Source organism: Chamaea fasciata, unplaced genomic scaffold, assembly GCF_029207755.1.
Source record: "Chamaea fasciata isolate MVZ Bird 193981 ecotype frontalis unplaced genomic scaffold, bChaFas1.0.hap1 SCAF_30, whole genome shotgun sequence".
NCBI classification, from domain to species: Eukaryota; Metazoa; Chordata; class Aves; order Passeriformes; family Sylviidae; genus Chamaea; species Chamaea fasciata.
The window spans coordinates 1,301,888-1,320,952 of NW_027094115.1; the positions used below are offsets into that span (position 1 = coordinate 1,301,888).

At 60.9% G+C, this 19,065-nt stretch overlaps 3 protein-coding genes across 3 annotated transcripts; 2 read left to right on the forward strand and 1 right to left on the reverse strand.

Annotated features, from left to right (window-relative positions):
- Window positions 1-1,559: 1,559 nt before the first annotated feature.
- AEBP1 (AE binding protein 1) lies at window positions 1,560-8,843 on the forward strand. Its single transcript, XM_066206106.1, has 21 exons — window positions 1,560-1,785; window positions 1,910-2,308; window positions 2,578-2,649; window positions 3,155-3,226; window positions 3,345-3,431; window positions 3,986-4,090; window positions 4,195-4,284; window positions 4,784-4,846; window positions 4,926-5,000; window positions 5,077-5,186; window positions 5,262-5,401; window positions 5,490-5,574; window positions 5,649-5,793; window positions 5,883-5,971; window positions 6,322-6,445; window positions 6,525-6,721; window positions 7,008-7,187; window positions 7,259-7,598; window positions 7,688-7,827; window positions 7,901-8,000; window positions 8,080-8,843. Exons 1-21 carry the CDS (start codon window positions 1,560-1,562, stop codon window positions 8,628-8,630), a joined length of 3,390 nt encoding a protein of 1,129 aa, XP_066062203.1. The 3' UTR covers window positions 8,631-8,843.
- A 104-nt stretch (window positions 8,844-8,947) lies between these two features.
- On the reverse strand, window positions 8,948-15,291 carry POLD2 (DNA polymerase delta 2, accessory subunit). Its single transcript, XM_066206127.1, has 11 exons — window positions 15,191-15,291; window positions 14,337-14,586; window positions 11,750-11,871; window positions 10,984-11,107; window positions 10,791-10,905; window positions 10,419-10,617; window positions 10,226-10,306; window positions 9,760-9,917; window positions 9,519-9,646; window positions 9,342-9,443; window positions 8,948-9,243 (listed from the first exon to the last, which is right to left on the reverse strand). Exons 2-11 carry the CDS (start codon window positions 14,566-14,568, stop codon window positions 9,086-9,088), a joined length of 1,419 nt encoding a protein of 472 aa, XP_066062224.1. The 5' UTR covers window positions 14,569-14,586; window positions 15,191-15,291; the 3' UTR covers window positions 8,948-9,085.
- Window positions 15,292-15,328: 37 nt separating this feature from the next.
- LOC136302672 (saposin-C-like) lies at window positions 15,329-17,744 on the forward strand. Its single transcript, XM_066206155.1, has 5 exons — window positions 15,329-15,964; window positions 16,457-16,581; window positions 16,659-16,787; window positions 16,867-17,039; window positions 17,649-17,744. Exons 1-4 carry the CDS (start codon window positions 15,925-15,927, stop codon window positions 17,032-17,034), a joined length of 462 nt encoding a protein of 153 aa, XP_066062252.1. The 5' UTR covers window positions 15,329-15,924; the 3' UTR covers window positions 17,035-17,039; window positions 17,649-17,744.
- Window positions 17,745-19,065: the final 1,321 nt, after the last annotated feature.

The window sequence follows — 19,065 nt, forward strand, 5'->3', positions numbered from 1 at the left end:
GTGGTCTACATGGGACTAGGATTGGGGTAGGTGTACTGGGAGCTGTTACTGGTGGGAGGATTTGTACTGGGAAAGGCAGGGCTGCACTGGGGGAACACTGTAGTGGGGGGAGGGAGGGATATTGTACTCGGGCTTGCACATGGGAACGCCATTTCAAGTAGGGGAGGCTGTAGTGGGAGTGGGAGTGGAACTGGAAGGGGGGACATTCCTGGGGTTGCATGAGGTGGAGTAGGGACTGCAGCAAAGGCTCACTGGGAGGCGTTGGGAGGTGCAGGTGAGGTTCCCCCCAGCTCCCGGCAGGCCCCAGCATTGCTGGACAGTGAGTCATGGTTGGGGGGGGCCACGCGTGTGACGGGGGTGGGGGGGGGTGGTCACGCTTGTGACGATCGCGGCCTGCCTGAGCTGCCACGTGGCCCTGCCACCACCACGGCTGCCCAGGGAGCCTGCAGGGCCCGGGCGGGTGGGGGACACCCAGTGCACCCCCAGCATCATCCCCTAGCGCCCCCCAGCGCCCCAGGGGGGGCACCCCCCAGCCTGAACCTCAGCCCTGCAAGGAGCGGGGGTTCGGGGGGTGTCACATATGTGTAACGCATGTGCACTGCGTCCCCTGTGTGTGCTTCCTCTGTGTGCGGTGCTTGTGCAGGTAACCCAAGGCACTGCCACACGTGTGCAGGGTCTCATGTGCAGTGTGTGTTCCGTGTGTGGGATCTCATGTGCAGTGTGTGTGGCCCATGCGTGTTCTGTGTGCCGGGTGTCATGTCCAGTGTGTGACCCATGTGCGTGTGTTCTGTGTGCATGTGCGGTGCGTGTTCCATGTGCTGTGCACGTCCCACATTCTGTGTCCTGACACGTGCAGCGTGTCCATGTGCTGCTCCGGGCGATGTGGTTCCTATGTGCTGTGCCTGCATGTGCAGAACCCGCGGGGGTGCCGGGGGTGCGGGTGTGCCTCGTGCTAGGAGCGCGGTGTCGGTGCCGCTGCTGCGGGCGAAGCGCCAGCGCCGGCCGGGTGCCGGCCCTGTGGCCAGGCCCTTACACACGGCATGTGGGGCTGCTGTGGTGGTGCCGGGGCTGGTGCCAGCGTCTTCCTGGTCTCCGTGCCCTGCAAGCGGTGATTCAGTCCCAGCCCCTGCAACCCAGGCCCCGCAGAGCACCAGCATGGGCTCAGTACCAGTCCCAGGCAGTGCCGGTGCCAGCGCCAGTCCCGGTACCACCGCCAGTGCCGCTGCCAGCGCAGCGCGGGTCCTCGGCAGCGCCGGTGCTAGTGCCAGTTCCGGTGCCGGTGTGCCAGTGCACCAGTCCCGAGCGGTGTCAGTGCGGATTCCCGGCAGTCCCGGCCCCGGTGGGTGCAGTGCCGGTGCTGGGCCGGCGACAGTGACAGTGTCGGTGCCCGTCCCTTCAGTTCCGTCCCGGTCCCGTTAAGCGCCCGTGCCGCCTCGGTGCTGAGCGGACCCCGCGGGGCGCCGCCGCCGCTCGGTGCCGCCCCCGGACGCGGCACCGCCCCCAGCCCGCCCGGCCGGGGCTCTCGGGGCTCTCGGCGAGCGGGGCCCGTGCGGAGCGCGATGGTCCCGGCGGGGCGGCCCCTCTCCTGCCTCCTGCTGACGGCTGTGCTCCTGCCGCTGCTGCCGGTACCGGCACTGGCGGCAGCCCCGGGCCCCCCCGCACTCACCGACGCCGAGATCGAGGAGTTTCTGCGGGGCTTCCTTGGACCCGGGGACGGCGGGGACCGGGACGGGGACGGTAGTGAGCTGGGCTTCGGCACCGACCTCAGCATCGGCACCGGCACCGGTGAGTGATTGGCACCAGGATCCCACGGGGAATGGGGGTGGCAGGATAGGGGGGACCCACCGGCCCGGCCCTGCCACGCTCACCCTGCCTCGGAGTGGCTGCCCCCCCGCTTCTGTCCCCTCAGGCTCTCCAGGGTCGCTGACAGAGCCTGAGAAACCCAGGAAGGGGAAGAAAGAAAAAAACCCCAAGAAGCTCAAAGAGAGACCCCGGGGCCCCAAGAAGGATAAGGACAAGGACAAGGACAAGGACCGGGGCAAGAACAAACCCCCCAAGAAATCGAAGGAGAAGCCACCAAAAGGCTCTGAAAACCCACCAAAAGGCTCTGAAAAACCTCCAAAAGGCTCCAAAAAGCCCAAGGAGAAGCCACCCAAGGCCACCAAACCCTCTGGCAAGAAGCCATCAGTGCTGCCAAGCCCCACCACTGAACCCCCCACAACCCTGCAGCCTTCACAGGGCAAGGAGGATGAAGAGAGACCTGAGTTCCTGGAGCCTTTGCACAACAAGGAGGAGGAGAAGGATGGAGGTGTCCGAGCTGAGTTTTGGGGACGCCCATCTTGCCACTAGTGGGGTTGGGGTGGGAGGTCTCTCTGGAGCAGAGCATCACCCCACATCGTGCTCAGCTGCCTGAGCTCAGCAGCACCCTGCAGCTGGCCAGGGTTTGTCCCCTTGGGTTTCCCCTCTGTCTCCCTGCATTCCTTCCCATGGGAATTTCTTCCCACTGTGGGGCTAGAGGGGGCCTGGACAGGGGCCTGGGGAGGCCACACCAGCCCCTCGCTCTGTCTCTGTCCCCAGAAGAGATAGAAGAGCTGCCAAATGAGCGCTGGGGGCTGGGCCGGGAGGACTGGAATCCTGAGCCCCAGCCAGGTGAGTGCCCAGTCTTCAAGGCCACCACCCTATGTCTTGGGGACACTCCTCTGCGGGCCAGGGCCACCCCTCTGCACCCTGGGGCTATCTCCTTGTGTCTTGGGACCACCTCTCTGTTTCCAAATGTCACCTTCCTGTACCCCAATGCCATATCCCAGCTCCCCAGGGCCATGTCCTGCAATACAGGCCGCCTCCTTGTTCCCAAATGCCACCTTCCTGCACCCCTATGTCACCTTCCTGTGTCCCAGCACCATCTCCCTGCATCCCAGTGCCATCACCTTGCACGCCAGGGCCACCTCCCCCCTCCCCGGTGTCATTTCCCTGCATCCCACTGCACTCTGGACTAATTCCCTGCTCTTAAATGTCACCTTCTACGTGCCCCAGGGCCATCACACCCTCAGGGCCTCTTACCTATTCTCAAGTGCCACCTCCCTGTTCCTTGTTGTCCCCTGCTTGCACCCCAGTGCCACCCTATGCCCCTTCTCCATGTGTCCTTTCTCTGCAGAGGTCCCCGAGGAGCCGGAACCCCCGACTCTGGACTACAATGAGCAGCTGGAGCGGGAGGACTACGAGGACTGTACGGTGCTGGGGTGTAGGTGGGGGGCCACCAGGGCCCCTGGCCTGCAGGGAGGGATAGAGGGCATGTCCCCTTCCCCCTCTCACCACAAAGCCAGTGGCACCCTCTGTGTCCCCAGTTGAGTACATCCGGCGGCAGCAGAAGCCCCCCAAGCCCCCAAGCAGGAGGAGACCTGAGCGGGTCTGGCCCCAGCCCGAGGAGACACGTACGTGGGAGGACGGGGACATGAGGGACTGGCACTGCTCAGAGTGAGGTTGGGGGACAGTCCCAAGCCTTGGGAACCCAGGGAAGCAGCATTTTGGGGCAGCCTGGAGCTGGGGTGAACATGAGGACAGCATAAGGGGTGCAGGGATCCTGTAGGGGTGTGGGGATCTCTTGGTGGCATCGGGATCCTGTAGGGATACGGAGGGGTCCTGTAGGGACACAGAGAACCCTGCAGGAACATGGGAACCCTGTGCAAGCATGGAGAACCCTGTAGGGACATGGAATTCCCATCAGAGCATGGGACATTCTTGGGGGGACACTAGGGGTGTGGGGATCTCTTGGGGGCATGGGCATCCCAGTGGGATATAGAGGGGTCTGGTGGGGACATGGAGTGCTCACGGCACATGGGAATCCAAAAGGGAAATGTGGGTTCCAGGGGGGCATGCTGACCCCATAGGGACCCCATGGGGTACAGAGGGCACCCTGCAGGGACATGGGGACCCTCACTGCCTCCCCATCTCCAGCACAGCCCCTTCCCCCCTCTCCCCCAAGCAGAGCCAGAGGAGCCCCCCCCACAGCCCCTCCCGCAGCCCCCCTTGCCTGGCCCGGTGACGGAAGGGGACTATGGCGAGGGCTTCGAGCCACCTGACTACGATGACTGTGAGTGATGAAGTGGGAAGGGTGAGGCACCCCAGCACTCCCAGTCATCCCTGCCCCGCCAATCTCCAGAAGATTGTCCCAGCCCCTCACCCTGTGCCCTGCAGGGACCTATGGGCTGCCCCTCCCAACGAAGCCCCACGAACACCCGGACAAAGAGGACGGGATGGAGAAGGGCGAGGAGAAAATCAGACCTTGTGAGAGGAGGTGGAGGGGGCTGGGCGGGGTGGGCAGGGCCCAGCAGGGAGATCATGTGCCTGTGGTGGGCATGTGTGCCCCAGGGTCAATGGCGGAGCCACAGGGAGGGTGGCATGTCCCTGGGCTGGGTTACATCCCCATGGTGGGTGTCAAATCCCCACGGTGGGTGGCACATCATCAGGGTGGGTCACATGTCCCATGGTCAGTGGCATTTCCTAGGATAGGTGACATATCTGCATGGTGTCACCTCGCTGGAGTAGATGTCACGTCACCAAGGTGGGTGTCATGTCTTCAGGGATGGTGGCACATCCCTGGAGTGGGTGGCATGTCCGTGGGGTGAGTGATATGTCTTGCATGGCAAGTGTCATATCCTCAGGGAGGGGGCATGTTTCCAGGGTGGGTGTCACACCCCTAGCATCAGTGGCACATTCTTGGGGTGGGTGGCATGTTCATGGAACTGGTGTCATGTCCCTGGGGCGGGTATCACTTCACCAACAGTGAAGCCCAAGAAAGAGGAGGAGGAGGAGCACTGGGCGGAGGAGAAGGGCCAGGACCGCAAAGGTGGGTGGCAGCCCCCATTCCTGTCCCCTCACACCTGTGCCTGTCCCTGCCCCCTTCACTGTGCCTTTTCCTTTCCCAGGAAAACCCAAAAAAACAGGAGGAAAGAAGTGGGATCCAGATGAGGAGGAATGGGCCCCTCCAGCAGAGAAGAAAAGTGAGTGTCCCCATTTCTGTGGTGACAGGGATACCCTGCTGGGCAGGGGAAACCCATCACGCCGTGCTGTCCCCAGGGTGTCCCCCAATTGGGCTGGAGTCGCACCGCATCGAGGATGACCAGATCCTGGCCTCCTCCATGCTGCGTCACGGGCTGGGTGCCCAGCGCGGCCGCCTCAACATGCAGGTGAGGGTCACCCCCAGTGCCCAGCCCATGGGTCATGGTGACACCCCCACCCACATCCCACTCACTGCTCCCCAGGCGGGCACCAACGAGGACGATTTCTTTGATGGGGCATGGTGTGCCGAGGATGACAGCCGGGCACACTGGCTCGAAGTGGACACCCGCCGCATCACCATGTTCACCGGTGTCATCACCCAGGGGCGCGACTCCCAGATCCAGTATGGGGATGTGGGGGTGGAGCCAGGGATGTGGGGCAGGGGAGCAGCGTGGGGACCCCTGTCTCAACCTGTCTCTGTCCTTCCACAGTGATGACTTTGTCACCAGCTTCTATGTGGGCTTCAGCAACGACAGCCAACACTGGGTGATGTACAGCAATGGCTACGAGGAGATGGTGGGGACCTGTTCTGGGTGGGTGACATGGGAACAATGGTGAACCTCTTGGGTACATCTCTCCCTGCTTGGCAGATGTTTTACGGCAACGTGGACAAGGACACGCCGGTGCTGAGTGAGTTCCCTGAGCCAGTGGTGGCCCGGTATATCCGCATCTACCCCCAGCGCTGGAATGGGAGCCTCTGCCTGCGCCTTGAGGTCCTGGGATGCCCCCTCTCTGGTAACAGTCACCCTGAAGCAGCCTGGGAGCCACAGGGGGTGGGGTCTCTCCAGCCATCCCCCGCTGCTGTGTCCCTGTCCCCTCCACAGCTGTCAGCAGCTACTACACCCAGCAGAACGAGGTGACCTCCACGGACAACCTAGACTTCCGACACCACTCTTACAAGGACATGAGGCAGGTGGGCACTGCACTTCTAGGAAGGCAGATCCGATGGGGGTTGGGATCCTCTGTAGGGCATGGAATAGTCTGTGAACAAATCTTTTGAGTGGGATCCTCTGTGGGGTTGGAACACCCGTGGTTGCGGGATCCTTCGTGGTGGTGGGATCCTCTGTGGGGTGGGATCCACCATGAGGAGTGGACACCTCTGTGGTGGTGGGTACATCTTTGGGGTATGGCATTCTCTGTGGTTGTGAGCACTTGCATGGTGGTGGGCATCTTCATAGAATGGGATCCTCAATGGGTGTGGGATTCTCTGCAGGGTGTGGGCTTGTCCCCCCAAGCACTGCCCCCATCTCTCCCACCCTGCAGCTGATGAAGGTGGTGAATGAGGAGTGTCCCACCATCACGCGCATCTACAACATTGGCAAGAGCTCACGGGGGCTGAAGATCTATGCCATGGAGGTCTCTGACAACCCGGGCGAGCATGAGACGGGTGAGGAAGGTGTGAGGGATTGGGGGCCCCCAGCCGTGGTCCCAGGTGTTTGCTGACCCTCCTCGGCCCCTGCCTCCAGGTGAGCCTGAGTTCCGTTACACGGCGGGGCTGCATGGGAACGAGGCACTGGGCCGGGAGCTGCTGTTGCTGCTGATGCAGTTCCTGTGCAAGGAGTACCAGGACGGGAATCCCCGCGTGCGGGGCCTGGTCACCGACACCCGCATCCACCTCATCCCATCCCTCAACCCCGATGGCTACGAGCTGGCCCATGAGGCGGTGAGGGGGCAGCAGGGTGGGATGGGCCATGAGGCAGTGAGATTGGACAGTGGAGAAGTGGGGTAGGATGTGGGGTGCTGGGATGGGCTGTGGAGCAGTGGGATGGGATGGCTTAGCTGTAGGATGCAGTCCCCTCCTCAAAGCTCACCACTGCCCTGGGCTGGCCGCAGGGCTCCAAGAGCACCTGAGATGTGTCAGAGAAGGGGATGGGACCTGGAGCAGTGGGATGAGACATGGGTGGTGAGATGCAGCCCCCGGACTCACCATTGTCCTGGGCTGCCCGCAGGGCTCCGAACTGGGCAACTGGGCACTGGGCCATTGGACAGAGGAAGGCTTTGACCTCTTCAGGAACTTCCCTGACCTGGCCTCAGCGCTGTGGGCAGCTGAAGAGAGGCGGCTGGTGCCCCACCAGTTTCCCAACCACCACATCCCCATCCCAGAGCACTACCTGTCCGAGGATGCGGCGGTGAGTGCAGCACAGGGGATGGTGAGAGGGTGGCAGGGGGTGACACCTCATGCCCTGTGCCTGCCTCACAGGTGGCAGTGGAGACTCGGGCTGTCATGGCGTGGATGGACAAGAACCCCTTCGTACTGGGAGCCAACCTGCAGGGTGGGGAGAAGCTGGTGTCCTTCCCCTTCGACACGGCCCGACCCAGCCCCCCGACACCAGCAGCTGCCCCTCGTCCACTGGACTATGAGGATGAGCAACCCGAGCTGCAGGAGACGCCTGACCATGCTGTGTTCCGCTGGCTTGCCATCTCCTATGCCTCGGCACACCTCACCATGACCGAGACCTTCCGTGGGGGCTGCCATGCACCGGATGTAACCAGTGCCTTGGGCATCGTCCAGGGTGCCAAGTGGCACCCCCAGGCTGGCAGTAAGTTGGGGCTAGTAGTGTGGCTGCCCCATAACCCGGCCACTGGCAGGTGAGCAAACGCCTGGGTGGGCATGTCTATGCTCTTGCAGGTATGAATGACTTCAGCTACCTGCACACCAACTGCCTGGAGCTCTCCATTTACCTGGGCTGTGACAAGTTCCCCCATGAGAGTGAGCTGAAGCAGGAGTGGGAGAATAACAAGGAGTCTCTGCTCACCTTCATGGAGCAGGTGTGTACTGGGACATGGCCAGAGCTGCCCCACCTGTCCCACACAGCTCCACTCATCCCTTTTCCTCACCCAGATCCACCGGGGAATCAAGGGTGTGGTGACAGACCAGCAGGGAGAGCCCATTGCCAATGCCACCATTGTGGTGGGGGGCATCAACCACAACGTCAGGACAGGTAGGTAGTGTGAGGTGCTGGCAGGGTACTGGTAGCACCGCGCCATCCCCACCCCACCCTGCTGCCCCCATATCCGCAGCCAGCGGCGGGGACTACTGGCGCATCCTGAACCCGGGCGAGTACCGTGTGTCGGCACGGGCCGAGGGCTATAACCCCAGCATCAAGACTTGCCACGTCCTCTACGACATTGGGGCCACCCAGTGCAACTTCGTCCTGTCCCGCTCCAACTGGAAGCGCATCCGGGAGATCATGGCTATGAACGGGAACCGGCCTATCCGCCGCGTTGTGCCTGGCCGGCCCATGACACCCCGTGAGCACCTGCGCCTGCGGATGCGCCTGCGGCACCGCATGCGGCTGCGGGAGCAGATGCGCCTGCGGCGCCTCAACGCCACCATGGCCACCAGCAGCCCCACAGCCCCACCGTCCACCACGGCCTTACCCTTCCCCTTCAGCAGCACGGCCTACACACCCTGGAGCCAGGAGCCACCCACTGCTAGCACCTGGGAGATGGACACTGAGACAGAGGTTGTCACTGAGCTGGTGACAGAGATGGAGGGCGGGGAGTTGCACACAGGGACAGCACAGCCTCTCACCACAGCCGAAACCTACACCGTGAACTTTGGGGACTAGGGACACTTGACCTCTCACTCTGCTTCAAGCCGTGGTTGGATGCTTCAGCATCCGCTTCCAACATCTTCCCTGAACCCAGGCAGCTGTTCCAGGTGGGCTCCAGCCCCTCACCTTGCTGCTTCCAAGGACTGCAGGCATTGTCGCCAACAGCTGGGTGCTGTCAGGGACATGCTACCCCATCCCTCGGAGCTGGGCAGTGCCAGCCCACTGTCTGCGTCCCAGTAGGGTGGCAGGGGTGGTACTCCTCTCCTGGGCAGGGCCCATGGAGGCAAGCATAGCCTTTCTCCCCTCCATACAGTTTTTGTTACACAAATAAATCAAGTTATATTGGTATGAACATCTTGTCCCTCCAGTGCTTCCCCAGCTCTGTCACCTTCCCAGAGGACAGACAAAGGTAGTGGGTGCCAGGACCCCTTGAGGGGTGGGGGCTTGTGATGGGCACACCCTCTGTGTGGTCAGTGTCCAACTTCTATGTCCCTGTCCTCATTGTCAGCTCCAAAGCCGGAGAAGGTGATGGGCTGGCAGGTGAGGTCGCGCAGGTTGATGAGGCAGGCGGTCTGCGTGGCACTGAAGTCTGGCACCGTCACCAGCAGCACCCGCTGCCCCTCCTTTCCTGCAAGCACAGGTGGGTGTCAAGCAGAGGAGTCGCCTGGCAGCCCCCAGCGCAGGTTCCCAGCCCCTGCGAGGATTTGGGTATGCTGTGAGACCCACCTTGGAGCAGCTTGGACTGGAAGTGGGGCGCATTGCCACAGAAGTAGACGTGAGGGCACTCAGTGAGGATAAATGGGTCAGATTTGTAGAAGGGGTAACAGCCTGGGGAAGACGGGAATTAGGGGGTAAGCCCCTGGCAAAGGCCCCCATTCAACAACCCCCCACCCCTCACCGTACCCAGGGTGTCTGGGGCCGTGGGGCTGATGTGTCCTGCCAGTAGTGTCCACTCCAGGATCTCCAGGTAGTCGTCCATGCTGCTGTATTTGAAGATATCAGAGATGTTTTGTCCTGACGTCCCCAAAAACCTACATTATGGGGGAAAGAAGGGGAGCTTTAGATACTGGACATGCTGGGTCATGTCCCATGGTCCCACTCCACTTACATGCACCAGAGCTGGTAGCACACCAGGTTTGTTTACCTGACACCATCCAGGTTGGCCTGGTAGGGGTTGGTGACGAGGTGCAGAGTGGTGTAGGCACTGGCCAGGGGCAGCATGCAGCGGTGCAGGGGCTGCTGTGGCAGCGTGTAGTTGGTGGGGTCAAACTCACCAGGCATCACATCCACAGGCACAGAAGTCTGTGGGTAGAGCAGGGATCAACTGGGGGGCCAAAGTACCCTCCAAGGGGGCTCAGAGGAAAGCCCTGGTGTCACTGCTGCTCTTTCTCCCCAGGACACCCCACTTGGTTTCACCAAGGAAGCCAGATTCCAGGAGAAGGATTTGGAGCTGGGATGTGAACTGCCTCCCCATATGGGGTGCTCAAAAGGAAGCAGGGTGCTGGGGAAGGGAGTTTTGCCACCCTGCACCCCAGACTGCTACCCCGCCTCAGGAATAAGACTCCCTCCCCCAAAGGAACGTGATTTCCCAGCCAACCCTGAGCACTCACACAGAGCTGCAGCAGGATCTCATCCAGCATCTTCACAGCCTCCACACTTGCAGCCTGTGTTTTCTTGGTCAAGTACTTGGCCTTGGTGAGCAGGAAGACAGTGAGGGACAACCCTGTACCCCCTCTTCCCCCTCCCCACACCCTCTCAGCTCCCCAGGAGCACTGCAAGGCCGCAGCCCCCTCCTTGCCATACCTTGTTGATGGTGTCTCGGCTCTGCGTGTTCTGGCTTAGCAGATTCCCAGCCAGAATGACACGGGTGATGTGGGCAGCGCAGCTCTGCTCACCCTCTGCACCCAGCTGCCCCGTCACCACATCCACCAGCAGCTGAGTGCTCAGCAAGGCCTCCCCGCTCACACTGCCCAGCCCCAGTCCCGAGGCCAGCAGCACAAACCTGGATGGATGGATGGATGGAGAGGCTCAGGCAGTGTGCCACGCTCCAAAACTTAGGGGCTTCAGAGAGCCGGGGCGGGGGGCCCAGACCCCCTGCCAGCCCTCTTGGCACAAGGGACTCAGAGACACAGCATGGACACAGCACCAGCCCCAGTCCTGCTGCTGCTGACTCACCGGTCGGAGCTGGGCCCGTTCCAGGGCAGCGGTGGCGGCAAGTCGGCAAAGCAGTGATCCTCCACCAGGAATCTGCCATCATCCTGCTCGGAGCCGTACACAGCCAAGATGGTCCCTATGGCAGAGGCAGGCGGTCAGACCTGGCCAGCACCTGCAGGGTGGGTGCCACCACAGAGCCACCACTGTCCCTTACCTGTCACCAGCCTCTGCACATCAATGGCTCCTTCCAGCTTGATCCGCTGCAGCTCATCCTCCAGAATCAGCTCGTCAGAGGGCTGGATGTACTTGGGCAGGGGTGGCTGAGGCACCAGGTTGTGCTGCGAGGGCACAGGGACAGCTCTGACGGCCTCAGCATGGACCAGCAGCCCCCAAGGATCCTTCCCAACCCCAGCCCCCCAACCCCAGTACAGCCAACACCCCAGCTGGGGGCCCCGGCAGCTGGAAACTCCCAGATGGGCTGGTTTCACTGAACACTGGAAAAGCATCACTGAGCAAGAGTGGTGGCAAGCCAGGGGGGAACAGATGGACAAAGGGTTAGATTGGATATGGGGAAAAAATACCCTGTGAGGGTGGTGAGGCCCTGGCACAGGTTGCCCAAAGAAGCTGTGGCTGCCTCTGGATCCCTGGAAGTGCTCAAGGCCAGGTTGGATGGGGCTTGAAGCAACCTGGCATAGTGGAAGTTATCCCAGCCCATGGATGAGCTTTAAGGTCTCTTCCAACCCAACCCATTCTGTGTTTCCACGATTTCGTAAGGAGCACACACACACACCAAGAGGTGGCACCAAGGTGGCATCCAGGGACAGGGTGGGCATAGGCCATCTGCTCAAATCCCTGCTCAAATCTCTGCCAGTTCCCTGCTTGTAACGAGCTCAGGGACGCCATGGAAACCCAGCTGAGCTCTCAGGTGTGCTGGCACAACCCCCTGAGCTGTGGGGAGCAGGAGGGGGTGAGCCCATTACCTCCTCACTGATCTCCTGCAGGATGGAGGGCTGGAGCTGCATGGCCTTGAAGAGCGTCCCCACCACGCAGCACTTCTCTCCTGCCTTCAGCTCCGAGAGCTTCCGCAGCGCAATGTCATTCCCTGTGGAGAGACGTGGGTCAGCAGCCTCGGGGCGACGGCAGGCACAGTGCAGGGCTGGTGGGAGCAGCTGAAGAGCCCCAGCATCGAGGCCAGCAAGAGGTGCTGGGGAATGTTGGGAAGCCTCTTGCTTTTCCTTGAGGCATGGCGCTGAACAGACATGTGTGGGCCAGATGGGGCCGAGGAGCATTCCAGAGCCTGCAAGCCTGCAGGCATTTCCTCTGTGCTGAGGGGAAAGCTGGGTCATGATGGTGTGTTTAGCTCCCAGTAACAGCTCTGGCTGGGAAGGGTCCAGGATGCAGTGTTCTTGCCCTTGGGCACGGGGGGCTGCAGTTCCTGCTCTTCACCCAGGGGATGACCCAAACATCCTACTGGGACCTGACAGGAAGGAGATCACTCAACACCCCCAGACCTGACCTCTGTTATGGCTAGATCCTCTGCCCCAGATCCATGCTGAAATTCAGGAACCCCATCACATCAGAGAAGATCCTGGCATGCTTACAAGTCCCTGGGCTTTAGGCAGGGATCCACAGGGGATAGAGGTTGGGAGAACCTTGGGAGCTGCAAAAAGCATTGCAGCCCCAGCTGCATCCACTTTGTGGCTGAGGAGCAAAAATCTTCCTCACCACAAGGTGAGTCCAAAACTTCTTAGCCTACACCTGGGGACCCAGAGGTGCTCCACCCCCATCACAGTGTGTGTCCTTCCATACAGTATGTGGCTATGGGACTGTCATTCCCTGTAACCAGCCTGTGAAATCCATCCTGAGCCTCAGGCCCTGGAGAGGACCAAGGAACCTGCTCCTGGTCTCCTTTCCCAAAACAAGCCTGCACCAGCTCCTCATTCTTTCTGGGTGACATTTCTCCTCCCAAAAATCTCACTTTGCTCATCACGTGCTGCTGAACGTGACTCTTGTCCCAGGGAGAGCACCCCGCTGCCATCCCTGGCACCCCACACTGGAAACATGGACTCCCGAGCCCAGGAATGCAAACAGTCTGAGTCAGAATGAAAACAATCCTGTTGAAATTTCTTTTTTTTGGCTCAAACTCCCCAAAATGTGTGTTCAGGGGGAGGCGGCTGTGCTCTCCAGATTTTTGCCTGCAAGAGCTTCCTGCTGGGAGACAAACTCCAAAATCTGGTCCCATCCCAGGACTCCAGGAGGTAGAGCTTTACAAACCATTGGGTCCGGTCACACTTGGCAAAGTCCAGGGTGGCCAACCAAGAAATGACATCCGCCATGGAAGCAGTACTGGCTTTGCTTCCACACAGCCCACGGGGCTAGGGAGAGCACAAGAACAGGAATCCAGCCCAAAAGCTTCCACTGAAGGGGTTTTTGCCCATAGAAGGGCAAAGCCAAACAAAATTCAATTGCAGGCTGTGCCCAGGCGGGGGGGCAGAGCCCCAGCAGCGCCGGCATTGCTTCATCCCGTGAATGGAAACTCTGAGTGTGAGGGTCCCACCCACAGAACCACAACCCCCCCCAGCCAGGAAACAGCCCCCACTGACACAACTAGCACCTCTCACCCCCCTGCACCCTTCTGTACCCCACTTCCTGGCCAAGGTCCCCCAGCCCCACCCTGACAAACCTCACACAAATCGTGCTCCCAAACGTGTGTGGGGCGACGTGACAAAGACTATCATGTTCTCCCTGCCCACACCCACTTCTATCTGTGATGGGGAATGCAGTTTGTCCCAAGGTTAGGACTCCAGGTGGGAGCTGCATCAGGAATACCACATAATCCAGCTGCAAATGGATTATCCTATCATTACTGTCATCTCAGAGCTGGCGGGCTGAGCTCTTTTCGCTGGGCTCCGCTGCGAATTCCCTGTCAAGGGTGTAAAATGCCACTGGAGACTGACAAAACTGGGTATACTGGAGCTGCACAGGTTGCAGGAAGGTTGTGGGTGGATCACAGCCTGGCAGGGATGGACTCCCCCTAGACAGGAAAGATCTTGCCACCAAGGATGCCTGCAGGGTACATCTAGCCTGAGGACAGGAACACTCACTCACTTATGGACTCCAGATATATATCTGGTCAAACACAGAGATAAAATCCAAAGGCAGCTTCACAGATCTGTGTTGCTAAGGCCACCACTAACCTATGTTCCCAAGTGCCACATCCACACAGCCGTTATTTCCCCACAGGGATGGAGATCCAGAAATGCCCTAGGCAGCCTGTGCCAGGGCTAGACAGCCCTTTCCAAGAAGAAATTTTCCCAATATTCAATCTGAACCTCTCCTGGTGCAACTTGAGGTCGTGTCCTCTTGTCCTATCCCTTGTTTCCTGGGAGCAGAGCCCGACCCCCTGCTGACTGCACCCTCCTGCCAGGAAATTGTGGAGAGCAAGAAGGTCCCCCCTGAACCTCCTTCTCTTCTGCCTGAGCCCCTCCATCTGCTCCTGGTGCTCCAGCCCCTCAGTGTTTTTTCTGGGGCTGGGCCCTGATAAAGGGGGGGTTCCCCCAGGCTCACCCCATTGGCTCCGTGCACACCGCTCCAGGCCCGGCCGCATCCCAGCAAGGCGCACGGCGTAGATGTGGGCGTACTGCCGGGAAAAGCTGCGCTCGCCCAGCTGGAAGGGCTGTGAGCAGTCTGAATAGCCAGACAAAGGCACCCTGGGGAAGGTGGGGGGCTTGGCCGAGGGGGGGGCCAGCAGCCCCTGCGCCGTGGGGGCTGCCTGCTCCGAGAACATGGCGTGGAACATGGGGGTCTAACGATGGGTCTGGAAAATAAATTGGTGAATTTATCTTGGCTCCCATCCGGCCATCACTGTCGCCCCAAGATACAATAGTTCGCCTGAAAATGATCTTCCCCACCCCTAAAATACAAGCCATGTCCGGGTCTGACCCTCCCTCTGCACTCTGCACCCCCTCAGCCCCCCTTCCTCCCCTCTCCTCCCAACCCAGGGCATCCCCAAACTCATCTTGGTGATGGGACCACGCTCTCCTAAAATTTTCCCCAGAGCAGGACACCTGAAGTCCCCACAAAATACACCTAGGCCACCGGATCCCCCCATGACTCCCCTCTCCCAAACGGACCCAGGCCCTGCATAGCCCCCTGGACATCCCCAAGCACCACTGCCCCCCCAACACACTCCCTCTGGCACAATCCTCCTCCCCGCGGCACTGGACCCCCCAAACACCTCCCCAGCACCAGAAACCCCCCGAGGACACAACAGCCCCCCCAAACCCGCAAACCCGACGCCCCAGTCCCCCTCAGGCTGCAGGACCTCCAGGATCCCCCCAGCCTCTCCAACCGGGGTCTTCCTCGCCCCCAAACGGGGACACCCCCGCGGCCGCCGCCCGGGGTTCCCGCAGTTCACGTACGGGGTGAGGGGTCAGAGGTCGAGGGTGGCCGCCGACACCGGCACCCGCCATGGGGGTAGGGCAGCGGCGGGAAAAGGCGCGAACACCGCAAACCCGGAAGTTGTGTGACTGCGCGGCGGAAGTGACGTTAGGGACGCGATGGCAACGGCCATGGGCCGGGGGCGGTGGGAGAGTCCTGCGTGGGGGGACATGGCGGGACGGGGACCGACCCCGGCTGGGACGGACCGCGGCAGCGAGACATCGGGATCGACCCCGGGGTCCCACGGAACCCATGGGGTGAAGAGGAGACCATGACCGACCCCAGAGAGGACACCAGGACTGACCCCGGGGGGTCACTTAAACCAAGGCCGTTGGACTCCCCGGAGCCCGGAGAGGTCCAAGAAGACCCCGGGATAAACCTCTCCGATCTCAGGATAGACCCTCCGGAGCCCTTGGGGGTCTGACCGCTCCCCGCCCCACACTTTGGGGGACTTACGGGCAGTTTCCCTTAGGGGAGGAGGCTGGTGAGGTTGAGGGCTGCCGAGGTCCCCCATGTCCCCCCCCGGCCCCCCCGTATCCCCTTCCTGCCGGGGTGGAGGTGTGACGCAGGAAGGGCCCTGCGGTGTTCTGTTCTAAGGAGTTTTGGGGTTTTCGTTCCCCACCCCCTCAGCATGTAGCTGCACTATAAAAGGTGTGAGGATGCAGGCAGTCACCCACCGTCAGTCACCGGCTGTCACCGGCTCAGTGGGCTCACCATGGCTTCCATCTTCCTCCTGCTGCTGCTGGTGGTGGGAGGTAATGGGGACCCTCCTGCTTCCCAGGGGTGATGGTCACCCCAGGGGGGAGAGGAGAGGAGACACACGGGGACAATGGGGATGGCAGCCTGGATGATTGAGCTTGGAGGGGCTGGGGTCTGTGTGGGGACTGGCACTCAGGGATGTGGGAAGGAGGGCAAGGGGTCATGCAGGAGGGATGGTGGGGGCCTTGGAGTTGCGGGGATGGGATCTTTTGGGAACAAGCAGCTGGGGGTGGCAGGGATGGGGCCTGCCTGAGGACCCAGGGATGATGGGCGTGGTGCCCATGTTGGAACCAGCACCTAGGGCTGTTTGGGGACAGGATCTGCATGGGGACCTAGGAATGGTGGGAAGAGAAGGATGTGAGTACAGTCAGGAGGGATGGGACTGAGTACCTCGGGCTGGTGGTTTTGGTGTCTGGGCACCTCCAGGGTTCCTGGGGACCTCAGTGATGGGCACCTTCAGCCATGCTCATCATCCTGTCCCCGTGCAGCAACACAGGCTGTGGCCCCCCCATCCTGCCAGGGTGACCCAATGTCCTTGTGCTGGGACATGGCCATGGCCACACGCTGTGGCTGGGAGCAGCAGTGCTTGCACCTCTGGAACAGCCTGGCCCTGGTGAGTGCCCCACCCTCAAGTACTGCCAGGGTCACCCAGGGATGCAGGCAGCCTTGAGAGTCTTTGTGTCCCCACAGGGGAATGTGACTGAAGGGGACGACATGGCTGATGGGGATGACGTGGCACAGGGCAGGGGCATTAAGTGCAGCCTGTGCACCAAGGCCTTGAAGAAGATACAGGCGCTGGCAGGTGACAACCCTGACAAGGTGAGGGGTGATGAGGGTCTGGGAGGCTGGGCTGGGGGCCCTCTCCCTATGGGCCCCTGACCCGTGGTGGCTCTGGCAGGTGGCGGTGGCAGCAGCACTGCAGAAGGGCTGCCGGGTGCTGGGCTGGGCCATGGGCAGGCTGTGCCAGTGGCTGGTGAAAAAGTACCATGACCAGATCACCGATGGGCTGCAGAACGGGGACATGCCCCGGGACATCTGCAGTGCCATAGGCATCTGCCGGTCCTGAGCACGGTTAGTGCCCACTTGTATCCTGATCTTGCATCCCCTAGGCTGATCCTGCACTCTGCATCCTTTGTCCTGCACCCCACATCCTGCATGCCGATCCCATATCCCATACTCTGTGTCCTGCACCCCACATCCTAATCCTACATCCCACATCCTAAATCCCACATCCTGCACCATGTCCTGCACCCTGCATTGCAATCCCACACCCCCTGGCCTGCGCTGTCCTGCACCCTACAACCTGATCCTGAACCCACATCCTGCACCAAATGTTCTGCACCCCGTGTCCCAATTCCGCACTGTGTCCTGAACCCTGCACCCTGAACTCCACATCCTGATCCTGCACCTTGCATCCTGATCCTGAACCCCATGTCCTGTGCCCCACATCCTGATCCCATATCTTCCCTCTGCATCCCACACTTTTCACCCCAAATCCTGCACCCCATACTTGCCGGAGGGGTGGGAGAGCGCTTGAGGTTTCTGAACCTTCCGTACTGCAGTTCTGTAGGATGGGGGTGAGCCAGGTCACCCCTAAGTGCATTGTGGAGCAGGGGGAAAGCTAGAGAAGCTGCTTCCGCTAGCCCCCAACTCATCTCCTGCTCTTTCCTTTCTCCACAGGCACAGCCCCAAGTGCGCCCCAAACCCCAACACCCCTCCAGCCTCTGATGCCTTTGCAGCCCAGCCCTCCCCCACAATAAAGTCCCTCCTCTAGCTCCACGGGTCTTGTCTGCCCTGGGGGGACATGGTGACAAGGGCGTATGGCACCAGGCACTGGCAGAGGACATTCTGGCCCTGGCCTGCCCCCAGCAGGGCCAAGGTGACACCAAAACTGCCAGCAGTAGTGTGGAGCGGTTCCCTCCACGCACCTGGGTGGTCCTGGCTATCACTGTCACTGTCCCCTCATTGTGCACCAGCATGTCCCTGTGTCTGGCACTGCATCTGTCCCTGCACTTGGCACTGTCACTTGCCACCCACTTGTCACTGGCACTGCCATGGGCTTGGGATCATTCTCACTGTCCCCAACACTTGGCATTGGCACTGTCCCAGCTGAGCACGGGGAATCCCTTCTTCAGTCCCAGCCAATCAGAGCACAGGGAATCTCACATTTCCCCTCCCCCCTTTTTTTCTTTAATTCCAGCCAATTGGAGTGCAGGAAATTTCTTCAGTTTTCCCCTGGCCAATCGGAACAGAGACTGTAGGTCTCTGAGAGCTGCCACCAATCAGAGCTCAAGGATCTCTTTCTGGTGCAAACCAATCAGATCCCAGGGAATCTTGCTGGCTGAGGGCTGCAGCCAGGCAGGGCAGAGGGATCCCTTTCCTCTCCTGCAATGAGCTGTGGGGATCCCAGTGCCAGCCATGGATCCGGAGGCTTCAGGGGCAGCACCACTGGGTGGCTTTGTCCCTTGGAGTGGCACAGACGCTCCCTGTGTCCCCAGCCCCTCAATGTGCACTCCCCAGCCATGGGGCGACCATGCGCTTTGTGAGGACACCAAGACCCCTCGATGATTCCAGCCCCCCAGGTTGGCCCCACACCCTGTGGTGATCCAGTCCCCCTGGGTGGTCCTGGATGCCCAAGAGTTACCCCAGCACCTTGAGATGTCCCTAGATCCTGGGTGTCCCAATGTCCCAGGGTGACCCCAGACCCCTGCAGTGACCCCAAATATCACAGATATAATGCCAAACCACCAAGACAGCCCATACCATGGGGTAGCCCTACACCCCCAAGGCTGACCCCAACACCCTGAGTGGGCCCCAGATCCTGGAGTGCCCCAAACCCCCAAAGGAATCCCAATACCCTGTGGTGTCCCAGGAGGACCCCTCCACCCAGGGGTACTCCAGACCCTCAGAGTGGCCCAAAACCCTGGGTTGCTTCCAGACCCTTCAGGGAACAATATGCTCTGGTACTGCCAGATCCTTAGAGGAACCCCAACACTCTGGGGTGTCCGTGACCCCCAAAGGGACCCCAATACTCTGTTCCAGATCCTCTGGTGAACTCAAATCTCTGGGGTGCCCCAGACCTTTCAAGGAACATGGG

Coding starts and splice junctions, on each gene's coding strand:
- AEBP1 (XM_066206106.1), top strand. CDS start 1,560: ATGGTCCCGGCGGGGCGGCCCCTCTCCTGCCTCCTGCTGACGGCTGTG. Junction 2,650..3,154: donor GAATCCTGAGCCCCAGCCAG/GTGAGTGCCCAG, acceptor CTTTCTCTGCAG/AGGTCCCCGAGGAGCCGGAA. Junction 4,847..4,925: donor GAAGGGCCAGGACCGCAAAG/GTGGGTGGCAGC, acceptor TTCCTTTCCCAG/GAAAACCCAAAAAAACAGGA.
- POLD2 (XM_066206127.1), bottom strand. CDS start 14,568: ATGTTCCACGCCATGTTCTCGGAGCAGGCAGCCCCCACGGCGCAGGGG. Junction 11,108..11,749: donor TGCAGGAGATCAGTGAGGAG/GTAATGGGCTCA, acceptor GTGCCCTCGCAG/CACAACCTGGTGCCTCAGCC. Junction 10,307..10,418: donor GCCGAGACACCATCAACAAG/GTATGGCAAGGA, acceptor CTGCTCACCAAG/GCCAAGTACTTGACCAAGAA.
- LOC136302672 (XM_066206155.1), top strand. CDS start 15,925: ATGGCTTCCATCTTCCTCCTGCTGCTGCTGGTGGTGGGAG. Junction 15,965..16,456: donor GCTGCTGCTGGTGGTGGGAG/GTAATGGGGACC, acceptor GTCCCCGTGCAG/CAACACAGGCTGTGGCCCCC. Junction 16,788..16,866: donor CAGGTGACAACCCTGACAAG/GTGAGGGGTGAT, acceptor TGGCTCTGGCAG/GTGGCGGTGGCAGCAGCACT.